The sequence below is a fragment of the Anolis sagrei genome, chromosome 6, assembly GCF_037176765.1.
Source record: "Anolis sagrei isolate rAnoSag1 chromosome 6, rAnoSag1.mat, whole genome shotgun sequence".
NCBI lineage: Eukaryota > Metazoa > Chordata > Lepidosauria > Squamata > Dactyloidae > Anolis > Anolis sagrei.
The window spans coordinates 84,147,525-84,171,946 of NC_090026.1; the positions used below are offsets into that span (position 1 = coordinate 84,147,525).

Sequence of the window (24,422 nt, forward strand, 5' to 3'; positions counted from 1 at the left end):
TCCCCTTGCATGCTTGCTTATCCATTGTGTAGAATACCTGATCTAAATTGAAGCATGTGAAATACTTTTGTGAACCTGTCTTTTGTAAAGTTTCTGTTAAAATGTGTGTGTTGTGTTAAATAAGGTGATGGCTCTGAATGTGAGTATCTCCAGTTCCAGTCCTACTCAGCCATGAATCTGAAGACTGCTTCATTCATGTTTGGCTGCCCGTGATATTCCAAACAGTATTAACAATATTAGTAGTTATGATGTACTAGGGCAGTTAACTGTGCTTGCAGTTTGAAGACAATTGTGTGCATGTAATGAACTGCTTTCACAGGCAGGATTTTTAAAAATAAATAAATAGGTAAAACGCTTTAAAATAGAATAGATTTTCTGGCATCACGGGAGTGGGTAGAACTGAAGAAACACCTTTAAAGAACACTTTGGTTTCATTATTTATGGTTTAATATGTTCTTTGGATGACATCTCAGATTCTGTTTTTTTTTAAAAAAAACAAACAAACAAGATATTGCATTTCCTTTGTGACTAATGGATGAGACTTCAATTTAGTAGCAAACTAGGTGTTTTACCAGACATTCTAAAGTTTGTGTTCTGTTTTGTGGTTTTTCAGGAATTAAGAAATTCCTCTGATGCACGGCCCACTCACAAAGCATTGGTGGTTAGATTTATATTCTTACATTCTCTGAGAAACAAATAACATATTTTTCTTGATGCGTTTTGCAAAAGGCCATCATTTAGGCAATATCTAATTTTAACTTTTAACAAGCATTTATTATTTTTCAGAAGAAAATAACTTGTTTGTGTGACATTTTTGCTACTAATGCATCTTTTATTTATTAACTTCCACATTTGCTTCTAGAAAGCTGCCACTATCATTATGTAATGAAATATTTCTATGATGTCACATATATAAATGTGTCTGTGTATTTTCTTTGTAGGACTCCTAGCATCACCACAGTCTGCACCTGGTAATTTGGATACTGGAAAAAGTGGAGAAGTTAAATGTAGTGGAACAGGAGGAAGTAGAGAAAACAGCACTGTTGATTTTAGCAAGGTAAAATATTTTAAAACATTAACTGAAGAGATGGGTTTCTGTTTCCATTCTGAATCCAATTATGACTATTTAGTCAAAGATACAAAAAGGATGAAGTGAGTGAAAAGGTAATATGTCACCTTTAAGACAACTGTTTTTTAAAATTTAGCTTGAGATTTCATGGATATTGTTCTTCCGATGCAGTACAGAGTGATATAACTTGATATTGTATCTTCAAAAAGTGGATTTCTGTCTACGAAAACTCACACTACAATATAAAACCCATTACAGTAGTCTTAAAGGTGCCTCTCAAATTTCCCCACCTTTTTTATACTGCAAGAAATTAATTTGGCTAGTTCATTGGCAGCTAGCTACTATAGTTTCCAAAGGTATTCTATTGAGTGAAATGATTTATTTCTTTTACTCATGACTTACTATAATGTAACCCATTGATTGTTTGAATTATTTTGCATTCTGCCTTTTACCCAAACTGTTATTCAAGGTGACTAATGAACTTATAATTTTTCCTGGAAGAAATGAAAAGCATTCAAGGCATATATCAGTAATATATCAATGTACAGGATTAACAATAGATATTTTGTAATTCCCAGAAAAAAATGAACAAAGGCAACTCCTACAGTCCCAAACACTGTGTGCTTAATGAGTGGCAAAACCAAAATAGTATTATCTTCTACAAAATATCAATAAAGTTCTATAAACTAGTAAGATATTGGCATTGTAAATGTATTCTCTATTTTGATGCTTAGCAATCTTAAGTTGTTGCTACTTTTTGAGAATAGGTACATGTTATCCCAAATGTTGAAATTTGGGAAGGAAAATAGTAGTTTTTTTTTTAAAAGCAGTAAAAACAACAATAAAATGTAACTTTCTCACCTGCTCTCTGCTGTAGCTTCCTATGTACCAAGAACAATATTCATCTGCCTATTTATTTGATTTATTTGATTTATCTATTTATTTTTCACCAAATGGAACTGAAAGCTGATATATTTGGAATGCATGAAGAGAATCCGTGTATATTAGGAACCATTATTCCACAAGTATATATGCCTCAAAACCAATAGTAGTGCATTGGGATCTATGCCTGTAGAAAGAGTTTTGAAACTACTTTTTAGGTTGAATGTTTCAATGTGTGACATTGAAAATTAGTAGATATTACAACTGAAAAAAATACAAGCTCCTCTATATGAACAAGTTGCTCTTGGCTACAATAACCAATATATTCCTGACTTCTCTATTTGCACTCTGATAAATTAAAGATTTCAAATGGAAATGGATCAAAATATAATAGGGTCTATTACCGCCTACTTTATAGAGTGTAGTGGGTCATACAGTATGTTAGCAAACTCCTAATGGCGCTTTAGTTAGGATTCTTGTAAAACCCCATTCAGCATATCTTGTGAGTTAGCACACTCCGTCTTCTAAGTTTCAGCATAGTAAGGAGCATTTAAAATAATACATGGGTCAGGTGGTTAGAATGTACCCCTATGAACACTGTAATAAGTCTGCACAGTTGCATAGTGCAACCTTGTGTATGCTACTGCTGTTGATAAAAAGGACACAACTGAGTTTTCAAAGAATTGAATTCTTCAGTAGAATGGTGTAATGTGCATATTGTTTTCTAGAAATGTTGCTGAAATCTATATCTCAGTACCATTTAATGCACGATTTCTCCTTTGCGTTGAGTGTGTTACCCTGCAAAATAATAAGATTGTTTCCCTTTGTTTTCAATCAACTGAGCAAATATAACTGCTGGTTTTGAAAGTTGACTTAGGGCACCACATATGTTTGTACAGACAAAGCTAATTTGCATTATGGTTGTTTAATCATGGCCGATGCCACTATTCCTGGTCCTCTATCACAGTTTTTATGTTTTTACTTGGCCTATTCTTCTCTACACCTGCCTTGTTTCCTGTTGGGCAGGAGTCTGCCTCCTGGCACTGTAGTTGTGGCACACTTGGTGTGGGACTCAAGAGGCCAGCTGTAAGTGTTCCTTCCTAGATAGCTACATAACTGGCGTCTTAGTTTCAGTGATTTTTTTGTGTATCTGTCTGTATGTGAACCGAGTAGTTCATGTGCTGTATCATATGGTGGTGTGCTTCTGTAATTATATACATACTTTATTCAATAAATTTATGAATTAGGATTATTTATCAATAATTATGTCTCCAAAAAGGTAAACCTCCATTTACAGGTTTAATTTAGAAAATGAAATAAAACCACTATGTATATAATTACTTGTTTAGTGGCATTTATAGGTTTATATAAAAACAAATATTTCACTCTCAAGAGATAACTTTAGAAAGTAGCTATGGCTGCGTATTTAAATATAAAATATTTAAATACAGTATATGTATATGTGGTACCATTAAAGCATTACTAAATCTGTTCTGAAACACATTTTTTAATGTAGAAACACCATATGTTTTGCTTGCAGCACTGTCACTTACCATTAAGTGTCAATTTCAGAAATGCTTTGATAGCTATAAACCAAGATAATTTTAAATCATTCTTTTGTAAATAGGTAGATATGAACTTTATGCGGAAGATTCCTATAGGGGCAGAAGCATCAAATGTGTTGGTGGGAGAAGTGGATTTTTTGGAGAGACCAATTATTGCTTTTATCAGGCTGTCCCCTGCTGTACTTCTCACAGGTCTCACAGAGGTTCCTGTTCCTACACGGTGAGGCAATATATAATAAAACAAAACTTGAGTCTTATTTGTGGGTTTTTGGTTTCTGTATGACTTGGTGCAGAAAAATCTTATTTTTTCTGAAATAATGTATTTTTTATATTTCTTTATATTTTAAAATAAAAGCATACATGTTTTCTTCTTGCTACTAGTTGGGAATTCTCCAAATTCAAAGCTGTATTTGGTTATAGCATTTAATTTCTTTGTTCTATCATGTCTAAAACTGTTTGAATTTATATGTATTTTTTAAAATAAATATTCTACATTTTCTCTACATTTTGAACATATGTTTGTATCAATAATTGCATTTGAAGTTGCTAATAGTTTTAAAGAGGGTGTCGTCTATCTTTGCCGTGCAATCTGCTTCATTCTTCTGCAGATTCCTTTTTCTGTTGTTGGGTCCAGCAGGCAAAGCACCTCAGTACCATGAAATTGGACGATCAATAGCAACACTTATGACTGATGATGTGAGTACTATATAAGTGATTTAATGAAACAGCAGCAATAATGACTAGACCAAATTCTGGACCACTAGTACAGTACTTGTTTTATGCCATGTTGGGAGTTAAGGGTGACACAATATAGTTTTCTGTTCTCTTTTCTGTAGACCAAAATACTTCAATTTGTGCTCCTCCAGATGTTTTGAACCTCAGCTCCCACAATTCTTAACAGCTGGTAAACTGGCTGGGATTTCTGGGAGCTGAAGTCCAAAACACTTGGAGGAGTACAGTTTGAGAATCACTGCTGGGCGACATCTTCTAGATTAAATTGATTTGTTTCATGTCTTAATTTAATATGGAAGGTATGGTGGATTTCTTTAGATTACATTAATTGAATAGTGTTGATTATCTATTTGAAATGAGCTGCTTCAGAAAGAGGTGATATTAATAGTACAACCCCCAAGGGCTACTCTTGTCATCTTATAGGTCAGAACTAGCATATAACAGTAAAAGGTTGACAGTCATGTAATGTGGCAGTATGTTTGCTGATTTAACCAACTTCGATGGTTTGATTTGCATTGGCAATGCTGAGAGACTAAATTTTATAAAGCATTATTGATTCTTAATGGTCAAAATAGTATGAATTGGGTGGGCACCTAGAAGTCCTGGGGATAAATGTAACTCGTACGGATCTCATATGACCCTTAACATAATTTTAGAAGCCATGAGGCATACCTGACAGATAGCCCAGGTAGCCCCCAACTGAAACAGGTTTGCCAATCTCTAGAATAGATGAGATTGGAAAGCTCTGCACTTGAGTCTAAATTTCTACACTAGGACCCTACTGTGTGTAGTTCAAAAAATGGAAAAACAAAACCTGAAAATATTCTGACCAGTGTAGTCTGTGGTGTCACAGGAATCCATTTCTGAAAACTTTCCCTTTGGACTACTGCTATCTGGGCATCCAACTTTTGTGCTTTTAGAACTGTGGGAAGTTGGCTTTCTGCTGTAGGAACAACAGAACAGCGGGGTGTTCTTTCTATGACCTGCATTCTTTTTTATTTAAAATATTTTCCTCAGTACTAATGGTACTAATGTAGATATTGGACCTACACATATATAAATGCATGTAAGATTGCAGCCTTAATTTATCTTCCTTTTCTTCATCCAACCTTTAAGATTTTCAGAAACATTTACTAAAGTGTACTACATTCTTCATTTTGAACCTTTAAAATATATAAGTAATAATTCTGTGACCTCTTTTGCTGTGCAAGAAAGTCAAAGATAAGCTTGCATATGTGTTTTCTGTAGGTGTTCCATGACGTTGCTTATAAAGCCAAAGACCGAAATGATCTGTTATCTGGTGTAGATGAATTTCTAGATCAAGTGACTGTTCTACCTCCAGGAGAGTGGGATCCATCTATACGAATTGAGCCACCTAAAAGTGTTCCTTCTCAGGTAAGAGGACTTGGAAACAAAGGCCACCTTCAAAGATGTGTGCTTTAGTGGAATGTTACAGTGAAGGTTATTTGCTTGAAAATAAATATATGAAATAAAATGAGTACCATTAATCAACTGCGAAGAACAAAACCTTAGATTGGCATTTGAATCTTATTTCTGTAATCACGTGATGTGATTCTTAAATTGCTAGCAGTCACTAGGCCTAGAGTTTTCAGTAAGTCTTCAAGTGTGCACAGAAACCACTGCTTTCTAATCCTGTGGATCAATTTAAGCAAACATATTGCCATGCTGGTGTTGTCGAAATATAGTTGGTCTTGTCAATAGTGTTCTACTTATTCCATGGTACTACTAATAACATGGTACATGTTGCAATGGCTGTGAAGGTGAAAGAAGGCTGCAACAGATGAGAAGCCACCCTCATTATGTTAACCATGCCACTGTATGTGCACCTCATTCTGTGAAGACTGTGTGTTGATAGGCTGTGCACTGACCTCCACACATAACAAAACCCAAGCACGAGCATCTTCCAAGAAAAAGAAAAAAAACAACAAAAGTCCCATGGCGATCAGCAAGTGGTAATGAGGACAGGACTGTGAAATCTGGAATCCATAGGTAGTAGATATGGATTCAGTCGTTCTCCCTCAAGGTTCAAGGCAGTTGAGTAGTCCGGCAGCTTTGTCCACAACTGAGCAGACCTTTTAAGGATCCACTCTGCTCACCCCATACAGGGAGGGGGCTAGAAAGCATAGTCTGCCTCTCTCATCCCTGACTGGACTGCCACATCCTACAGTTAATTAATAATAAAAAGAAAGCCTTCCAAATATGGCAGAGAGACACCAACTGTGCAGCTAAGAAAAATATCTACACCAGTGCAAAAGCTGAGGTCCAAAGAAGAACCAGAGAACTCAAGAACACCTGGTGGACAAAAAGGATTCAAGAAACCCAACACTTTGCAGATGTCCATGATGCATGGGAATTCTTCAATGCCAAAAAGGTCCAAGAAATCATGGCATACACTTCCTAAATTCATCAGATGGACCCAAACTTCTGAAGGATAAAATATAAATTGCACTACATTGGAAAGAGCACTCTAATAACCTCCTGAACTGGAGCTCCAACATGGCCAAAGAGGTTCTCTAGCAAATCCTACAACATCAGGGCAGGGATGAGCTTGCAGCACTGCCTAGTTTGGAGGAAGTCAGCAAAGCCAACCAAAAAACAACAAAGCCTGGTGACCTGAAATCTTTCCCTGCTGAAATCTTTAAAGAGGGTAGTCCTGGAGAGACCAAGAACTGAGAAACCCTGGCCCTTGAGTGTTGTAATTGGAGGTCAGCTGTTACCAACAGTGCTGTGGAATTTGGAGAGGCATGAATGAAGGGTGAAAGGGAGAAATGTGTCAAGAGGAAGGTGTATCAAACCAACCCTGATTGGGACTGCCTTCCACCTTGAACTCAATGTCCTCACTGTGGAAGAACATGCGGATCAAGAATAGGTCTGTACATTCACCTACAGACCCACTGCCAATACACTCCACTTGGAAGACAATCATACCTGGACACGAGTGATCGCCAATGACTTATTCCAAAAGATAAAATATTTTATTTATTTATTATTTTAATTTAATTAACCAAATGATCCACAGAACACAGATTTTTGACTGAAAGGAGGGATGTGCCATTGATATTGTTTATTTCAGAGATGTGCAAATTATTGGTGCATTATGTGCTTTGAGATGAATCCTATTATTAGTCCGAACTAGACTAGATCAATTGAATCTGTGGAGAGATGTTATTTACCATGATTTTATTGGAATTGCTTCTAATGTGGAGACCAACATTAAAGGTTACATCTCATTTACGAACCTTCATCACAAGTACGTCTGGTGGGGATGAGAGACAGGGCCTTCTTAGTGGTGGCCCCTCGGCTATGGAACACCCTTCCTAGGGAGATTAGATCAGCTCCCTTCCTCTTAATGTTTCGGAGGCAAGATAAAACATGGTTGTTTGAGCAAGTGTTTACAAATGCAGAGCAGCTAATATAGGAAATCAAATAACTTGATAATGGAACTGGACAATGCTTGATAATAAGGAGACACTAATGATATTGTTTTTATTGCTCTTGTTGTGCTTTATACTGTTTAATGTTTTAATTTGTATTATGTTTTTATGTGTACTGATTTGTTGGAAGCCGCCTTGAGTCACTGATTGGTTGAGAAAGTAAATACAGTAAATAAATAAGTAAAATTTATCAACATAAATTTCAAATATAGGATTTTTTAAAAAACTTGATTTTGCAGGAAAACAACATCAAATGATCCTCCCTATCCATGATAAGAGGACCTTGACATTATGCCTATCGCTGTTGACTTTAATGCAAACCTCATTCATTTCATAATGCAGGAGAAAAGAAAGATTCCTAAATTTCCAAATGGAACTCCTTCTCCTGGAGAGTCTCTTAAAGAAGAAGGCCATCATGCTGGACCTGAACTACAGAGGACTGGAAGGTTTGTACTGTTTGTTGGAATTCTAGCAATCTGAAAGTAACAACCTAAATTATAAAGTTTAAAGGTATCATAATTACATATATGTATATGTATATATGTATGTAATTATGATACCTTTAAACTGTAATTAATATTCAAAGCTGGAAACATTGTAATGTGAATCAACTGATTCAGATTGCAGTGAGAGCTTTGTCCATGTATAGCCTGGTTTACCATGAGTCGTGGTTTACCACAAAGGATCTCTATGCTGGTGCACATAACCGGTTTGTTTCTGCTTGGCTTTTCTTTAACCATATGGCTAAAGAGACAAGACAAGTGAACAGAGAGTTCTGGCCAGTACTATAATCCCAGCATAAGAAATCTTGGCTTGCTTGGAATTAACAGTTGTTGGAACTGGATATTTAGCCCAGGTGACTTGCTGAATGAACGATTTCTAATTTGTTCAACTACTTCATAGTAAGCCATGATAAAAAAAAACACAGTGGTATAACATTTCACATGAACATGGTTGATATGGTTGATTCTGGCAGTTAATGTGAAAAAGCATTTTTCTTTGAAATAAGAGTCTCAGGTAATGTGTACATGACTAGAGAAAATCTTCATTACTATAAGTACCAAAGTTGTAAATGCATAAAAAGCAAATATTGGGTGTAAAGTATTTTTCTGTTTGTTTGCACCTTGATTTTAATAATGTATTGAGTTATCAATGAATTTCATAGAATATTGGCTGTTTTTTCCTAGTGTTCATCCAATTATACATAAAAATTCAGATTGCTCTTATATATATATCTGTCTTTATGAAATTAAATTCTTAAATGAGTCTTATCTATTGAAAATGAATAGATTGAATTGGTATATTTACAGAATGTTTTTGCAGTAAGCTTGGAGTATATAAAATAAGGCTAATTTGTGCTAAACATTGCACTGTCAGTTTTGTGTATCCCATAGTTTTAAGCATTCTGGAGTCCTTTAGTGTACAGTTTGACGAGTTTCATCTCACCTATTTAGGCTATTTGGTGGTTTGATACTTGACATCAAAAGGAAAGCACCTTTTTTCTTGAGTGACATCAAGGATGCATTTAATCTGCAGTGCCTGGCCTCGATTCTTTTCCTATACTGTGCCTGTATGTCTCCTGTAATCACTTTTGGAGGGCTCCTTGGAGAAGCTACAGAAGGCAGAATAGTGAGTACAACGAATGGTAGTAGCCAGGCTTTTAGATTATCAGAGGCAAGTGACTGTGTTCATTTGTCTCCTTTATTTCTACCTGTATCCGAAGACCTTTAGCCACAGCTTTTGATTAGTCCTGCCACATAGTAGATGTTCCTAAGGTAATAACTGTTGTGGAAAATGTGGAGGACATGTATGTACAAGCAGAGAAGATGCACAGTTAAGGTAAAAAAAATATCCTAATGAACCTTTTCATGAACTGAGAAACAGCTTAAATTGTCATTATTTTGCAAAAGTTGAAAATGGTTTGGAAGAAGTCCAGTATCAGAACAGGCTTACTTTGAATGTCTGCTTAATATTGTTGATATGGAGGTTATATGTAGTATAAAAGACTCATGAAAATTGTTTTGAGAAGGTTTACAATTAAGTACTTGGGGCTAAATAAATGTTGCACACGTGGATGAAAGTAAATCCAGTACCTTTGTTAGAAAAAAACTGTTTGAACATGGCACAGTTTGGAAAAGAGAAATGGAGGAGAAAGCATGCTTAGATCTTTCCCTGCTTGCAAATTTCCTGATACAATCCTACCAAAAGCACCTTTTCTCTCATCTTCCCCCTTTATAGTCATTCTAGACATGTATTTTCCAATTAAGGTGAGAGAATCAAATATAGGGTGGGGATGGGCATTACAGGAGTGATATGCAGGGAAAAGGTGAATCACTCTTTCCTATCCCTTCTCCTCTCCAAGCTGCCCTTACTACAATGGCTTTGCAATTTGCTCTTCAGTTATTTGATGCTCTTGGAAATAATTTAAAGTTAATTCTTATGAGATGAAATAAATAAGAGAAAGTCCACATTTCATCTTAACTGCTTTTTGTTGCCTTAATCATCATGAAGGTGGTAATTTAGAACATATTGGGTTTTTAAACAACTGAGTTAACAAGTCTTTAAAGTTCTTCAACTTGGGCTTTCTATGGAAATGGTACAGTCTAACATTTTATTGTATAATGAGCATGTATGATAAAATTTCAGGAAATGTTTGTTTGCATCTTAATACGTCAGCATGAATGAAATCCAATTGACTGAGATTCTCAAATGCCTTTTCACATGTATTCTAAATGTCAGCACTGCATAATAGCATAGGACTGTATGCTTCCACAAAGTATTACTACTTCATTTTGCCAGAGTTTATTTACATCCACACTGACACACACATACTTGAACACTTTTATATATTAAATTGTCTCAACTTTAAACACAACAACAAAATGAATACTTACAGTATACTTTACTTGCTTGTTGAAAAGTGTCTTTCAATAATACAGTACACTAAAGCAGATATTCATGCATATTTCAAGCAGCTGGTTAGAATGTTTACATTCTGTATATAATTTGAAAAAATGCCTTCTTTCTTCTAGCTGTCTGGGATTGTTTGCTGCCTTCAGTTACTTGGTGTGCATCAATGAATATGTTAAATTAGTTACTGCACACATATGTTCAAGCACAGTAACTGTCTTGTAAGGTACACACTTGTGTTCACACTACTTCCCCACATCTCCAGAGTAATCCTGTCCTTTCCATCCTGCTTTGAGAACCCAAGGTTAATGCATTGATCAATTAAAAGGCTACCTTGCGGCTATTGTTTGAAATATTAGTTTGATTTTAAGTGCTATGGAATTCTGCAGGTTGTGGATCAGTTGTGACATAATTCTTCTCTAGGCATGTTTTCTTGAACATTGATGTTTCTTAGTGCTCATTATGGTTTGCCCTTTTATTCTCAAATATCTTGCCGTGAATTAGGGTCATTGAAAACAGGTTGCCTATCCATGCATTTCTAAATTAATATTGATATTTTGAAACAAACTGCAACATAATTGTAAGTCTTCCCATTTCCTGTGAATGGGTTATATCACAGATGGTGTTTCTCTAAATGACTATTTTAATAAACTAGATTGACAATTACATCACAATGTAACTGAGAAAATGCATTACCAGGTGGGATGATGGTATTTGGCTTCATTTATATCCTATGTTCATTTATTTCCTTTGTATGTGAAATCATCATTATTCTTTTGCACTCAGTCAGTTTCTGTGTTTCATTATAGGTTTGATTAATGAAGCTTTAGTATAGTACGTCATACTCAAATGGGAAAAGCTTTTTTGCAACATCATTTCTTAATACAGGAGAAGACCCTTTGCGTTCCTTCTCCACCCCCTCCCCCAATTAATCAGATTTCATGCACTGCAGTGGTTGACATATGCTTTGTTTCCTTAGCCTGTCAAATGCATAATTACTTTCCATGGTTTTTGGAAAGCTTTACTTTGTTTAAGTAAAGCACTCCAAATGCTGATCATGATATTGCTAAGAATATAAAATATTCAAACTTTTACTGCTGTTTATAAATCAGTATTTCTAAAAATACAATGGTAATATTAATTATATGTTCAGTGAATAAAATATTTTTCTTTATTCCTTCAGAGTGCAATAGAGTCTTTATTTGGAGCATCATTAACTGGGATTGCCTATTCAGTTTTTGCTGGGCAACCTCTAACAATATTGGGAAGCACTGGACCAGTCCTTGTATTTGAAAAAATATTATTTAAATTCTGCAAGTAAGTATATTAATAAGAACTAAGCTTTGAATTATCTATGTAATTTGAAAAAGGTATCTTTATTGTAATGTTTATCCTTCATATATTTAATGTGCATAACAGTGTATATAGTTCCTAATAATTCTGCTATCCTCAACCTGGGGTCTCCCAAATTTGTTGGTTTATAAATTTTATAACCTCACAGCTAATGGGATTGTGGCCTTTACATTTGAAGACATGTGAGATGCACTAGGTTAGGGAAGATTAGTAATGAATATTGCCATTTACACTACTGAACCTAAAGATCCTTGCATGTTAAGAGTTGATCATTATGTTTCAAGATACATCATATGAATTCTGATGCTAATACTACAGGCAGGTGGAATGATTTTTTAAAATGCCACATGCTCTGTTTCTTGTTGCTATTTTCTTTTATTCAGCCACGAAGTTGTAAAGAACATGACACCTCATTTCATCACCAAGACTTTATTCGGGTTTACAATAATGAAATTAAATCAATATGATATCAAAAAACAATAAAAGGCATGAAATAAACATTTTAAAAGAAATATATTACAGTACAAACTAGGAACAGGTAGAGTTAAAAGGCTTACATGCGTCAAAAGACATTAAAGTTTGCAGTGAAAAGGACAAACTTCACCTAACTGCCTAAAAATTGCAATAAGATTGAAAGAAAGGTCCCTTTTGACAATCTTAAAAAGCCAAGCAAGCTCATGCAACAACGACAGTGTGTGATGCTGGCTTCCTAGGAAATACTGATAAAAAGCCACATATTTGAAAGGCTTTGTCAAAAATATTCCCATGTTGTTATTACAAATGATGCTTTGAATGTTTATTTTATATTTTAAGCCATTAATTGATTGAATGCTTCTTTTTTAAAAATACAGGGATTATGGGCTTTCTTATCTCTCATTACGAACCAGCATTGGCCTGTGGACATCATTTTTATGCATATTGTTAGTAGCAACCGATGCTAGCAGCCTTGTGTGTTACATCACTCGATTTACGGAGGAGGCTTTTGCTGCTCTTATTTGCATAATATTTATATATGAAGCCCTGGAAAAGCTTTTTCACTTGGGAGAAGTATACCCTTTCAACATGCACAATGACCTCAATAAACTGACAATGTATTCGTAAGTTGGTTTTCTTGGTAAAATATGTGTGAGGGAATTGTCAAAATCTTTCTTTGATACTAAAAGCTTTAAGTAAGTGTGCTTACAATATAGGTCTTCACAAATGTTTATAGAAGCACATCAGGAACATTGTACTGTACCAAGAGCAGTATTTCATACATTGAAATTAACTTGAAGTTTTGGACCCCAACTCCCCTCTGCTCCATTTTGTAAGGCCAGTGATTAGAAACCTTGTAACTGCTGTCTTGAACGTGTGGAGGGTTGTTTGGCAAGGAATTCCTTGGGGTAATAATCCTGATTTAAAGTGGTTCATTCTAGATTCTATATTAGCCCCAGTCAGACTTGTATGCTTAGTAAACATCAAGCATCTCCACAGTTAGAAGGAGCTCTCCTCTGTTGAAAATTGCCCTTTATGTATCGAGGTCAATGGGAGAATGACAAATGGAGGGGGGGGGGGAGTTATACATATAATAATAACTCTATTTTTATACCCCTCCACATTGATATTCTTTTTAGAATTAATATTGTGGTTATTTCATTAAACTTCTTTGTTGCTGTGTTATATTCCTTTTTGCTATTCAGACAGACACATTAGCTCATAACAAAATATGAGGATAAACGTTATGAAGATTTATAGCAGTATGATGGAACATTGAGTAATATTTGGACATTTTCAACTTGACAGATGTGTTTGTGCAGAGCCTCCAAATCCCAGCAATGAAACAATGATGGCATGGAAGAAAGCCAACAAAACTGTAGAGTCTATAGAATGGGCTAACCTCACAGTTAAGGTGAGCTCCGTGGAAGACAACAGAAAACCGGATATTCCAAAATGCAGTAGACAACAAATGAAACAATATTGCACAGCAATATTAATCCCTTCCTTTTTTTCTTCACATTGTTTGAGATTAGTATTACTAGTTTCGATTAATAACTATCTAATTTTTGAGAAACTAACTAGTGAAGGTTCACCCTTTGCCAAGAGTGGGCACAAAGATGATTTAAAGTAACTCTTGATGTCTTGGTTCCAAAGAAGTCATCTCCATTCATTTCTCTCTTGTCTTCCTACTTTCGGAGAGTGGTGGTAATCTCATCAGGTGTTATGCCTGTCTGTCCTAGAGAGACTTTTAGCACACAAAATAATAATGCTTCTGTGGACTGAAACTGCACTTACTTAACTTATTCAGATATGATAGTCTTTGGGCTTCAGTACTATATGCAGTAAAGAAGCCTGTGACTTGCTTCAAAATTCTAGGGGGCAAGAGACAATATTGTTTATTCAGATTTTGAAAGTGTTGTATATATAATTGTTTTAATTTTGGGACAGAAAAAAATTATTGGAGAACAAAATGATTTTCCTTAAATATTTTTAATAACTGTGAAGAAAAATTGAGGAAAGTAAAAAAATACAAGACAGATAAATGAAAACAATACAATAACTTTGTTTCTTGTACAGTTTTTTGAGCTGGAAGTTTCTTGTGATAATCTGTTGAATCTAAACAGCTTTTGCAATATCGTTTATTTAAACTTGTCCTATACATTTGTAGATAATGTATAATTAATATGGTTGCCTGGAAATAAAAAAGAAGGCATAAATCTTACTGTAAAATTGAAAATACTTAGTATAACACAGACGTGTTTTATATATAACTTAATTTGCAGGGATGTAATGATCTTCATGGAATATTCATTGGATCAGCATGTGGTCACCATGGTCCATATTTTCCAGATGTCCTTTTTTGGTCTGTCATTTTATTCTTTACAACGTTTTTCCTCTCCTCTTTCCTGAAGCAATTTAAGACCAAACGCTATTTTCCAACTAAGGTAATCATAATAATTATAAATTTCATGGGCGTCAACCTGTGGATCCCCAGGTGTTTCAACTCCAGGTCTTAAAACTCCCAGAAATCCCAGCCAGTTTACCAGTTGTTAGGATTTCTGGGAGTTGTAACACCTGGAGATCCACAGGTAGAGAACCTTAGATCAATGTTGTGGTCCAGAAGAAGTTTTTTGAACCTCACCTTGTGGCAATTTTAGACACTTACACAAATCTGTTGTACTGTATTTACTCTGCAGAAGATGATTCAGCTGTGCTTCATAAAAAAGAAAATCAGACTGTTTAGCAAGCCTTGCAAATGCTTTTTTTTAATTAGTAGATATATCTAAATACTCAGAGTCATGTAAATAATTATTAGACCAAAAGGGGTCCAGAGTGAGAAAATTAAAGAAGTTCTGCTGTAGGCTATATTTTAGAATAAGGAACTGACAAAACCACCTGTTAGAATTCCTCATCTAAGACAGCCCTATGCAGTTCATGCTTTAGCTATAAAATCTCAGACACAATAAAGAATATTGATTTAGTCCAATGTTTCAACTTAAGAGTTTATGTTATGCTCCTCTTACATGGGGCAGATACACATTTGAACCAATATTCCAGTAGTAATTATTCAAATACCAATCTAGATGTAATGCAACACTTTTAAAATCATATTGCAAATGCAACATTTAAAACTTGAGAAGGACTGAATTCAGTGTCAGGTGATGGCTTCTATTTTAGTGGATTTGTGCATCTGTTTTAAGTTTTAGTCCAACCTGTAAATGAGCTTTTTAAAGTAACAAATAGTTCCCCTGAAATAGATTTGGCATTGTGCATAGCTCCTTTAAAGCTTGGACTAGAATTTGGTGCAAATTTATGGTCCCATTGACACTGGAACCAGTAGCTACTAATGTTTTCATTAATTAACATTTGTCAGATTTTTGTTCAGTGATAATGAGGGGCCAGAGTTCAGGAGGAAAATGAGAGGAGGCCACAGGTTTACGTTCCTCAAACCTGCTCACATTCCTTTAACTCTAGTTAAAGGTCAGTGTTATTTTAATTCAGATGTGCTGTGGCAGTTTCATTAGATGCTGCTTTGTACAGTGCTGGATAGTAACATAGTCATTATGTGACTGTTGTTGCCTGACTAGGAGCCACCTCTTTACTTTTGTCAATAAGCTAATTGCAGAGCCTTGTCTTTAGTAGTAATATTTTAGACAAAGAAATAAGATTTGTATTTTAGCTTGCTCTAAAATTAATACTAATATATACATCAGAACCCAAATAATTATAAATCTCACAATTTACAGAGTTAATGAACAAATTCTTATCACTGTAAATATAAACATTTAGTTTGCAAGAAATAAAATATCTTACAACACACAACTCTTTTTTTTAAAGGTGCGTTCTACAATAAGTGACTTTGCTGTATTTTTAACAATCGTGATCATGGTTATCATAGATTATCTTGTAGGAGTTCCTTCTCCTAAACTTCATGTGCCTGAAAAATTTGAGGTAAGCAAATAGATTAATTCTAAGTGTAACTTTAGATGTATATTCTTTGGATACATCTCTCAGATTTTGGAATCACCTGCAGTGGGAAAGTTTAAGAAGTCCCGCTGTAAGCAATATTTTGTTTGTTCAAGATTCTAGACAAGAGTGAACAGTGGTAGAATGGGACTGACAGATTTGACTCCCATATTTTATGCCCTTGTAATACAAAAAGCATGTTTTCCTCATGTTGTTTGATAATTTTCATGTCTACAGCAATTTGTAATAATAATAATAATAATAATAATAATAATAATAATAATCCACTTTTTCTCTCCACAAGGAGACTCAAAGTGGCTAACATTAAAAGCATCTCAATACAATTTAAAATCTACAAATATGCAAACATTTAAACAGACTTAAATATCATTGGCATTTGTACATGTGTATAAAGGATTTCACTGTTCTGTTGTATTCTCAAGTCTTCCTGAGTCTAGTGCTCCAACTGCCTTAGCTTGAATGTTCAATTTTCAGGAATAATAGAAATATCTGGAAGGCATCAGGTTGGGGAGACTTGTGTTTCATTTCAGTAGAAGCCTTCTTCCAATCTTTACATGCAGCAGAATTATGTGTATATTTGTCAGAAGTCTTATTCCCATATGAAGGAATCAACTGTTGGTCATTTTCATTTATTGTCCAGTCTACTTCAGAAGAGCATCAGGTGGTTTGCATTGAAGTAAACTACTTAGCAGCAAACTGAAATATATAGCATTGTTCTTGTCTTCATGTATATTGCCAAGAATGGGAAAATGTGCTTGTCAATTACATGTTCTATGGAACATATCTTCTGCTTAATTTTATAAATTCCTGATAATCATCCTGAAGTATTCTAAAAAAAAAAGGGGCGTGTGTGTGTGTGTGTGTGGAAAGTGATAGCAACTATATAAAACAGCATACATACAGAGTCAGTAATTCAAAGTGTTATTTAATGAAATCTAAGGAACAAATAGTACTCTTTCTGATATATTTCCATTTTTGCAGCCTACACGAAATGACCGGGGGTGGCTTATAGATCCTCTAGGTTCTAATCCTTGGTGGACACTTCTGATAGCTGCACTTCCTGCTTTACTCTGTACCATTCTCATTTTTATGGACCAGCAAATTACAGCAGTTATCATAAACAGAAAAGAGCATAAACTCAAGGTGAACATGTCCTTTTCATTTTATTATTGTAAATGTGATAATTAACTTTTTGCAATACTACCACAGCATGCTTAGTGTAGGTATAAAAGGGTGAATTTGGCAGTTAATATCTTATGTTCAGCATACAGAGATTGGAATCAACTTATTCATATCAGCGATTTGTTTATAAGTTAAATCATATTCTGGATGAAATTTATGGGACTGTCAAAGGACTGGTAAACAGGAGATAATGTTAGTGAAAAAATAGTGCATTATAAAGGCAGTATGTAAAGGGCTGGGAGCAGATAATAAACTTTGGAATTACTGATAAGTCTACTTAGATGGTAGTTTAGATTTAGATCAGAAGTCATTTCAATAGGGTTCACTTGAATCCATAGTTTTGGGTATCCATGTGAAGTGCAGGAACATATCCCACATAGATACAGGGGTCATACTGTTCTGAAAATCCTTCACTGCTGGAGTGTGTTTTATTGTGTGTGTTTTTACATTAATGTCTGTATAGCAATTTCTAAGATTTCATTAACAGAATACGTATTTGTTTTAATATTTCATTGGTATGTAAACTGTTTCTGTTTCACTTCACAGAAAGGTTGTGGCTATCATCTTGATTTGCTCATGGTTGGTATTATGCTGGGCATATGCTCTATCATGGGCTTGCCTTGGTTTGTGGCTGCAACTGTTCTTTCGATAAGCCACGTTAACAGCTTAAAAGTCGAATCGGAGTGTTCTGCTCCAGGAGAACAACCAAAGTTCTTGGGAATTCGTGAACAAAGAGTTACAGGATTAATGATTTTTGTTCTGATGGGTATGTCGGTTTTCATGACCTCTGTGTTAAAGGTAAGTTAGAAATCCTTCATATGTAAAATCATGCAAGCTTAATATGTTGGTTAACAGATTTAAAATTCTCATTGGTTCAGCTTGAATGAGTTGATCTTGGCTCAGCAGAAAGTTGTAGTGCAGAAAAGAAAATTATACCTGTCTGACTTTTCAGTTTCTTCATCTTTGAGGGTGGAATGAGAGAAAATATTTGGTCATGATATTTAGCTAACAACAAACTCTTTTTTGTTTGGACTCCTTCAAATTGAAATACAGCCTAGAGTTCATCTGTAGTTACTATGTTGCTGACTAAAATAGAAGAAACATTCTGGATAAAGCAAACTGGGAGATCATTTATCATAACATTGAACACTTGCATTATCTCTATTTTAGCATAAGAATATTCAGGAATATATAACAGCATGATTCTCTTAAATATCCTAAATTTTAGGTAATCATGACTGAAATGACAGACTTTACTTATTCAAGGGAGGCGTCTTCTGTTTCCCAAATAATAATGTTAGGTTTTTTGTCACAAAGTTTTAAACACATTTCAGTTAAAATTGTTGAATTTATTAAGATACACATAGGCTCCACTTTTTTTGACGTCAGGAGCGACTTGAGAAACTGCCAGTTGCTTCTGGTGTGAGAGAATTGGCTGTCTGCAAGGATGTTGCCCAAGGGATGCCTAGATGTTTTGATGTTTTACCATTCTTGTGGGAGGCTTCTCTCATGTCCCCTCGTGGGGAGCTGGAGCTGACAGAGGGAGCTCATCTTCGCTCTCCTCGAATTCGAACCTCCAACCTGTCGGTCTTCAGTCCTGCCGGCACAAGGGTTTATCCTATTGCACCATCCAGGGCTCCACTAAATTGTATGAAAATTAAGACTGCTTCTCCTTCCTTAATGGTAGTACAGTGAGCCCTTGGTATCCAGAGTTTTGGTCTAGAACAGTGGTTCTCAACCTATGAGTCCCCAGATTTTTGGCCTTTAACTCCCAGAAATCCTAACAGCTGGTAAACTGGCTGGGACTTCTTGGAGTTGTAGGCCAAAACATCTGGGGACCCGCAGATTGAGAACTACTGGTCTAGGACCTTCTGTGGATCCCACAATCCATGGATGTCCAAGTCCCATTATATGCAATGACATAATAAAATGATGCCCCTTATAAAAATGGCAACATTAAGTTTTGATTTTTTTTAATTTGAGAGGTGAATACTATTTTCAAGCTGTGAATGCAGAATCTGCTCTTTGAGGTGTAGACTTCCAAACCTTGTTGAAAAAATTAGGGTACTTTATTTTTCATTGAAATAATGGTTAGATTTTGAGACAAAGCTTGCTCACCAACAACTAAGTATGAATTAGGAAAGTTCCTTTAAGTATGCATATAGAGATTATGAACCTGCCAAGGCCTGAAGTTGAAGTTCCTTACATTGTCATTGGAAGTCCAGTAGTTTCTGGCTGCACTTCTGTCCCTCAGTGGCTAGAGCAACGGCAGCTGAAATATAAAGTAAGTGTGTGAGACTCACTCCATTACCATAGGGCCAAGTCATAATGAATCTGTGCCTGCTGCTCTTCTTTCCCTTCTAGGCTAGAGCAGTGGTCATTATAATAAAAAGAGGGCCTCTCATTTAGCTTCTGAGTCAGGTGTAATGGTACTGTGCCTGGCTACTCTTTCGTCCTCTGAGACCTTGGAACAAGGAGGGATATCCTCACCATCCATAGGCATCAAGTGAAAATGGAGCTGTACTAGGGTGTTTGTGTCTTCCTCAGAGGCTCTAAATCGTACTCAGGTAGTGGTAGAAGAAGCCAGGATGGTTTACTGTAGTCTTATCGACCAAAATATGACCCATACACCTTTTCTCCAGGGAAAAAGTCCATATTTCCACACATGCTAACTTTGTGGGGGTTTTCTCTAGACCTCTTAAGGCAATAAAACTGATTTGTACTAAACTTGGTAAGTTATCATAAGTATAAGTCTTAGTCCTAAATTTGCTTTAATTCTGAAGTTTTAAGGCCACTTTTGAGACCAGTTGTTTTCAACATATTTCTCTAGGTTGACCCAAAATGTCTTTCCTTTAATACAGAGTTTACAATTTCTAGAGATGTGGGAGTAACACTATCCACCAGGGCTGAGAAAACCATATACTTCTCAGTAATCGTGATAGTTGCCCAAAACATCTGGAGGTCCCTGTTACTCTTTCGTAACAAAGGAAACTACTGTAGTTTGTATTATAATCATTTGTGTGAAACATTTAGTTATCCCTTATATAAGGATAATAAAATGCTCAAGAAGGTAGGGGAATAGTTCTATTTACTTGATCTTACATTTGTTCATATTTTTATGCATATATATATATATATATATATATATATATATAGTGTTTAATCTATTAATATATGTTATTAATAGATTATGTTTCCTCCTAAGTTCAATAAAAATCAGTTGGAAGTATATTTCCATATCTAATTTAAAAAGGCATGTCATGTTGCTGAATTCTCTGTTAATTTTTGAATAAAGTAGCCTAACCTGAGAAATTTTTATTTTGTGTTTTGCATGTTTTATGTTTTACATTTCTTATTGATTAATTTGTGTTTTAATTTTATGGTTTCTCCACAGTTTATTCCAATGCCAGTTTTGTATGGTGTCTTTCTTTATATGGGCGCATCCTCACTAAAAGGCATCCAGGCAAGTACTTTTATTATACAGGTTCTGAAGGAATATTGTATAATACATATGATTTGGTTATCCTACCTCCTCTTAGGGTTGGAGGACCTTGGGGACTATATAGCATGTAGCAATATGTAATGAGAAATTGGTAGAAATGAGAATTTTGAGGGAAGATTAAAGATGGTGAGGAATGGGAGAGAACTTCTTTTCTTCCACAGAATCAGCATGGTGTAATGATTTAGTATTAAACTAGGATTCCAGGAAACCCATATTTGAATTCTTATCCCACCATAGAAAGCCAGTGGGGTAACCTCAGACAAGTCTCACTCAGTCTCAGAGAAAGGCATTGGCAAACTTCTGAATAAATTTGACTAAGAAAAATCTATGAATGGTTCACTTTGGGGTAAAGGTAAGTTAGAAGTGATTTGGATACACAACAAGAAGTTTCCTCCAACTTCCAAGAGCCAAGTTAAATAGGAAATACTGGATGTAACTTGTGAATGAGAAGAATTGTCCCTTCTTCCTTGAAATATTATTTTAACATTTACTAACTCAGACATTGTTCATCTTTAGGAATAAGGGGATTTTTTTGTAGCTGTCATGAGTTGCAATTCTTCTAAGTTTAAATTTTTCACCATTGTTAATCTGAGAAAGTATTTAAATTACTCAACTGAGCAACCTTGTATACATTGTAGTTCTATCCATTTATATTTACAATTCATCTTTATTCTATAAATTTACCATGGGAAAAATGTTTAATTCTTTTTCAGTTTTTTGACCGTATCAAATTGTTTGGAATGCCTGCCAAACATCAGCCAGACTTGATCTATCTGCGTTATGTACCACTCTGGAAGGTCCACATATTTACAGTAGTTCAGCTTACCTGCCTTGTACTTCTGTGGGCAATTAAAGCATCTGCTGCTGCTGTTGTTTTTCCCATGATGGTAAGCTGCAATTCAAGTTTCTTTGGAATGTTATGCACAATTTGAAAATGTGCAGCAATGTCAAATCTTTTTTTATTCATATAACTCAACCTATATTATTGTTGTTGCTGCATTTTCACTAGTCTTCAGATCTCTCTGTGATTGATGTCATTTAAAACATTGTTTTAAAGGTTTTAGCTCTTGTTTTCATTCGCAAACTTATGGATTTGTGCTTCACCAAACGGGAGCTCAGTTGGCTTGATGATCTTATGCCAGAAAGTAAGAAGAAGAAGGAAGATGACAAAAAGAAAAAAGCAAAGGAGGTGCACTTAATATTAATTTATATCTAAAATAATTTCCAATAGTGTTCTGTGAAAGTCTGTGTTGGATTCAGATTTGTTCATGCTTAAAGTAGACACATTAAAAATGGTGGGATAAATTAGATAAGGCTAACAGGTTCCATTGATTTTAATGGATCAGAAGTAATTATGACTAAATCTGGATCCAATCTAATGTTTCTATTCTCATGATTACTTGCTTGCCTAGTCTTGCAACACTTGTATTATGTGTCTGGAAACATAGAATGAGGAATGATTGTTAGCAGTCTGATTGGTTTGAGAGAGAAAATATATGAGAATTACATTCTTACTTTTTAAATTTGGAGCTCACTAAAATTGTTTCAATATACAGGGTTAGTCAAAATGCATAGGCCAATAAGCCATTCAATTGAATGGCTTATTGGCCTATGCATTTTGACTAACCCTGTATGTGAAATCTGGGCATCTGTAAGTTCTTATTAGTACTTCCCCTTTAAGCATGGGCTTCAGAGCACAGGGAGGCTATCACTAGAAAGAGAATGAAATGTCCCTGTCCATTAGCAGACCACTGACTATAGTACTTTGGATTCCATCCTTTCTGTATGATGTCCATGTAGAACCTTCTGAGATTCTACAAGATTTTGTAAGCACAGAAAATACATGTGCTGTGGGGAAGCTTTCTTTAGATGAGTGCCATATAGTGATACTTCAATCTGGGGAAAAAATCCACAGTTTTGCTTGTTTTATAATTTATCACCCATCATTTGTGTAGGTGTCCAAAGTGTTGGGAGAAGAAAAGTGGAAGGATTGTCCCATGGGTCTTTCAAATAGGATTTCTATTAGATGTCTAACTAGGTTGGGTTGCTGAACTGGCAATGAATTGGCAGAAGCTGCACTGCACTGAGTACTTTTATTGAAGTTCAACTAAGAATTGAAAAATGGTTGTCTGATGGTATTGGGCATAGCTTCCAGAAAGTGAGTCTTGTTTCATTGTTGGTGTCTTAATTTTTTAGATAACCATCTACTCTATGCCCAGATATCAGGGGGGAAGGGTTTAATACCGTTGTGAGAGTAGCCAAAATATAGTAAGAGAACTGTATTGAAAACCTTTGTCCTTATACTTTAAAATAGTTTCTTAAATATCTATTGGATAATGTGTAACTTTCAGGAAGCTGAACGAATGTTTCAAACCGTGGACAGTGAAACTGTACACCTTCCATTTGAAAGAGGCGATGTATTACAGATTCCTGTGAAAGCTCTAAAATACAGGTGTGACATATAATTGATTCCATTATTGTTATTTTGTTACATAGTTGTGTATTCAGGACAGTTAATAATACATTCTAACAATTTTGTCCGGCCACTGACAAATACATTTGGAATTTACCGACTTGAGAATGAGTTTGCAAGGCTTGAGTAGGGTTGTTGATGGCCGTGGAGATCCCTCATTCAGAGGGTTGTCATAAGTCAAGCCAGTATGATAGCTGTAAACAACAACTACTACAGAAAAAATTGAGTCCTCTTTGTATCTATAATACAGCTATATGTGTCTGTATTAAATTGCACCCAACTCACTTATGTGACCATTTTGAACAGATCAGTGGACTCACTTTCAACCAGCTGTTCTCAGGGAGAAGAAGTATTTTTGGTCAGTTCTGTGTAGTGTGTTGCTGTGCATGGCTAATATAAAAAGCATTGAATATACTAAATAGAAGTTGAACTGAGCTGTATATTTACCAGCTACTATAGGCCAGACAAAATATTTTAAGTCTCATTCATTATTAACTCAAAAGATGCTTAAACCTAAAAACACGAACCTTTTGTCCTGTGAACATGGGGAAATGTAAAATTTGTGTAAAATTAATTTTCTAGTTGGTCTTTGTTATATTATCAAGTTAATTGCTGGAAGAGTCAGATAATGTTTTGTGGTTTGTAGATTAAATGAAATTGGGTTGCATAAATGTTGCATAAATAAGGATACTTTTGCAGGAAGAGTATGGTGAAAGATTAACAGGTAGCCCGAAAGATACAAAACGTGTACCATCGGTTGTCTACTAATGGAAGCAAACTCTATTCTCAATTCATTCCTTTTTCTCCTCTTAGTTATGAGAAAGATGTGGCTAAC

General features: G+C 35.2%; 1 protein-coding gene across 8 annotated transcripts in view; it reads left to right on the plus strand.

Moving 5' to 3' along the window:
* SLC4A7 (solute carrier family 4 member 7) overlaps positions 1-24,422 on the plus strand; it is an 85,149-nt gene that overhangs the window by 51,971 nt on the left and 8,756 nt on the right. For 4 of the 8 annotated variants that reach the window (XM_067470225.1, XM_060781891.2, XM_060781894.2 and 1 more), the window contains 18 exons: positions 942-1,057; positions 2,978-3,037; positions 3,579-3,736; positions 4,125-4,212; positions 5,497-5,643; positions 8,046-8,149; positions 9,158-9,332; positions 11,797-11,930; positions 12,818-13,063; positions 13,749-13,854; positions 14,726-14,887; positions 16,281-16,394; positions 17,412-17,573; positions 18,159-18,410; positions 21,007-21,075; positions 21,828-22,001; positions 22,172-22,303; positions 23,466-23,566. In XM_067470225.1, the coding sequence (XP_067326326.1) occupies positions 942-1,057; positions 2,978-3,037; positions 3,579-3,736; positions 4,125-4,212; positions 5,497-5,643; positions 8,046-8,149; positions 9,158-9,332; positions 11,797-11,930; positions 12,818-13,063; positions 13,749-13,854; positions 14,726-14,887; positions 16,281-16,394; positions 17,412-17,573; positions 18,159-18,410; positions 21,007-21,075; positions 21,828-22,001; positions 22,172-22,303; positions 23,466-23,566 (2,500 nt within the window). The remainder of the gene's footprint in view (positions 1-941; positions 1,058-2,977; positions 3,038-3,578; positions 3,737-4,124; positions 4,213-5,496; positions 5,644-8,045; positions 8,150-9,157; positions 9,333-11,796; positions 11,931-12,817; positions 13,064-13,748; positions 13,855-14,725; positions 14,888-16,280; positions 16,395-17,411; positions 17,574-18,158; positions 18,411-21,006; positions 21,076-21,827; positions 22,002-22,171; positions 22,304-23,465; positions 23,567-24,422) is intronic. The other 4 variants (XM_067470226.1, XM_060781893.2, XM_067470227.1 and 1 more) reach the window with 1 other exon arrangement.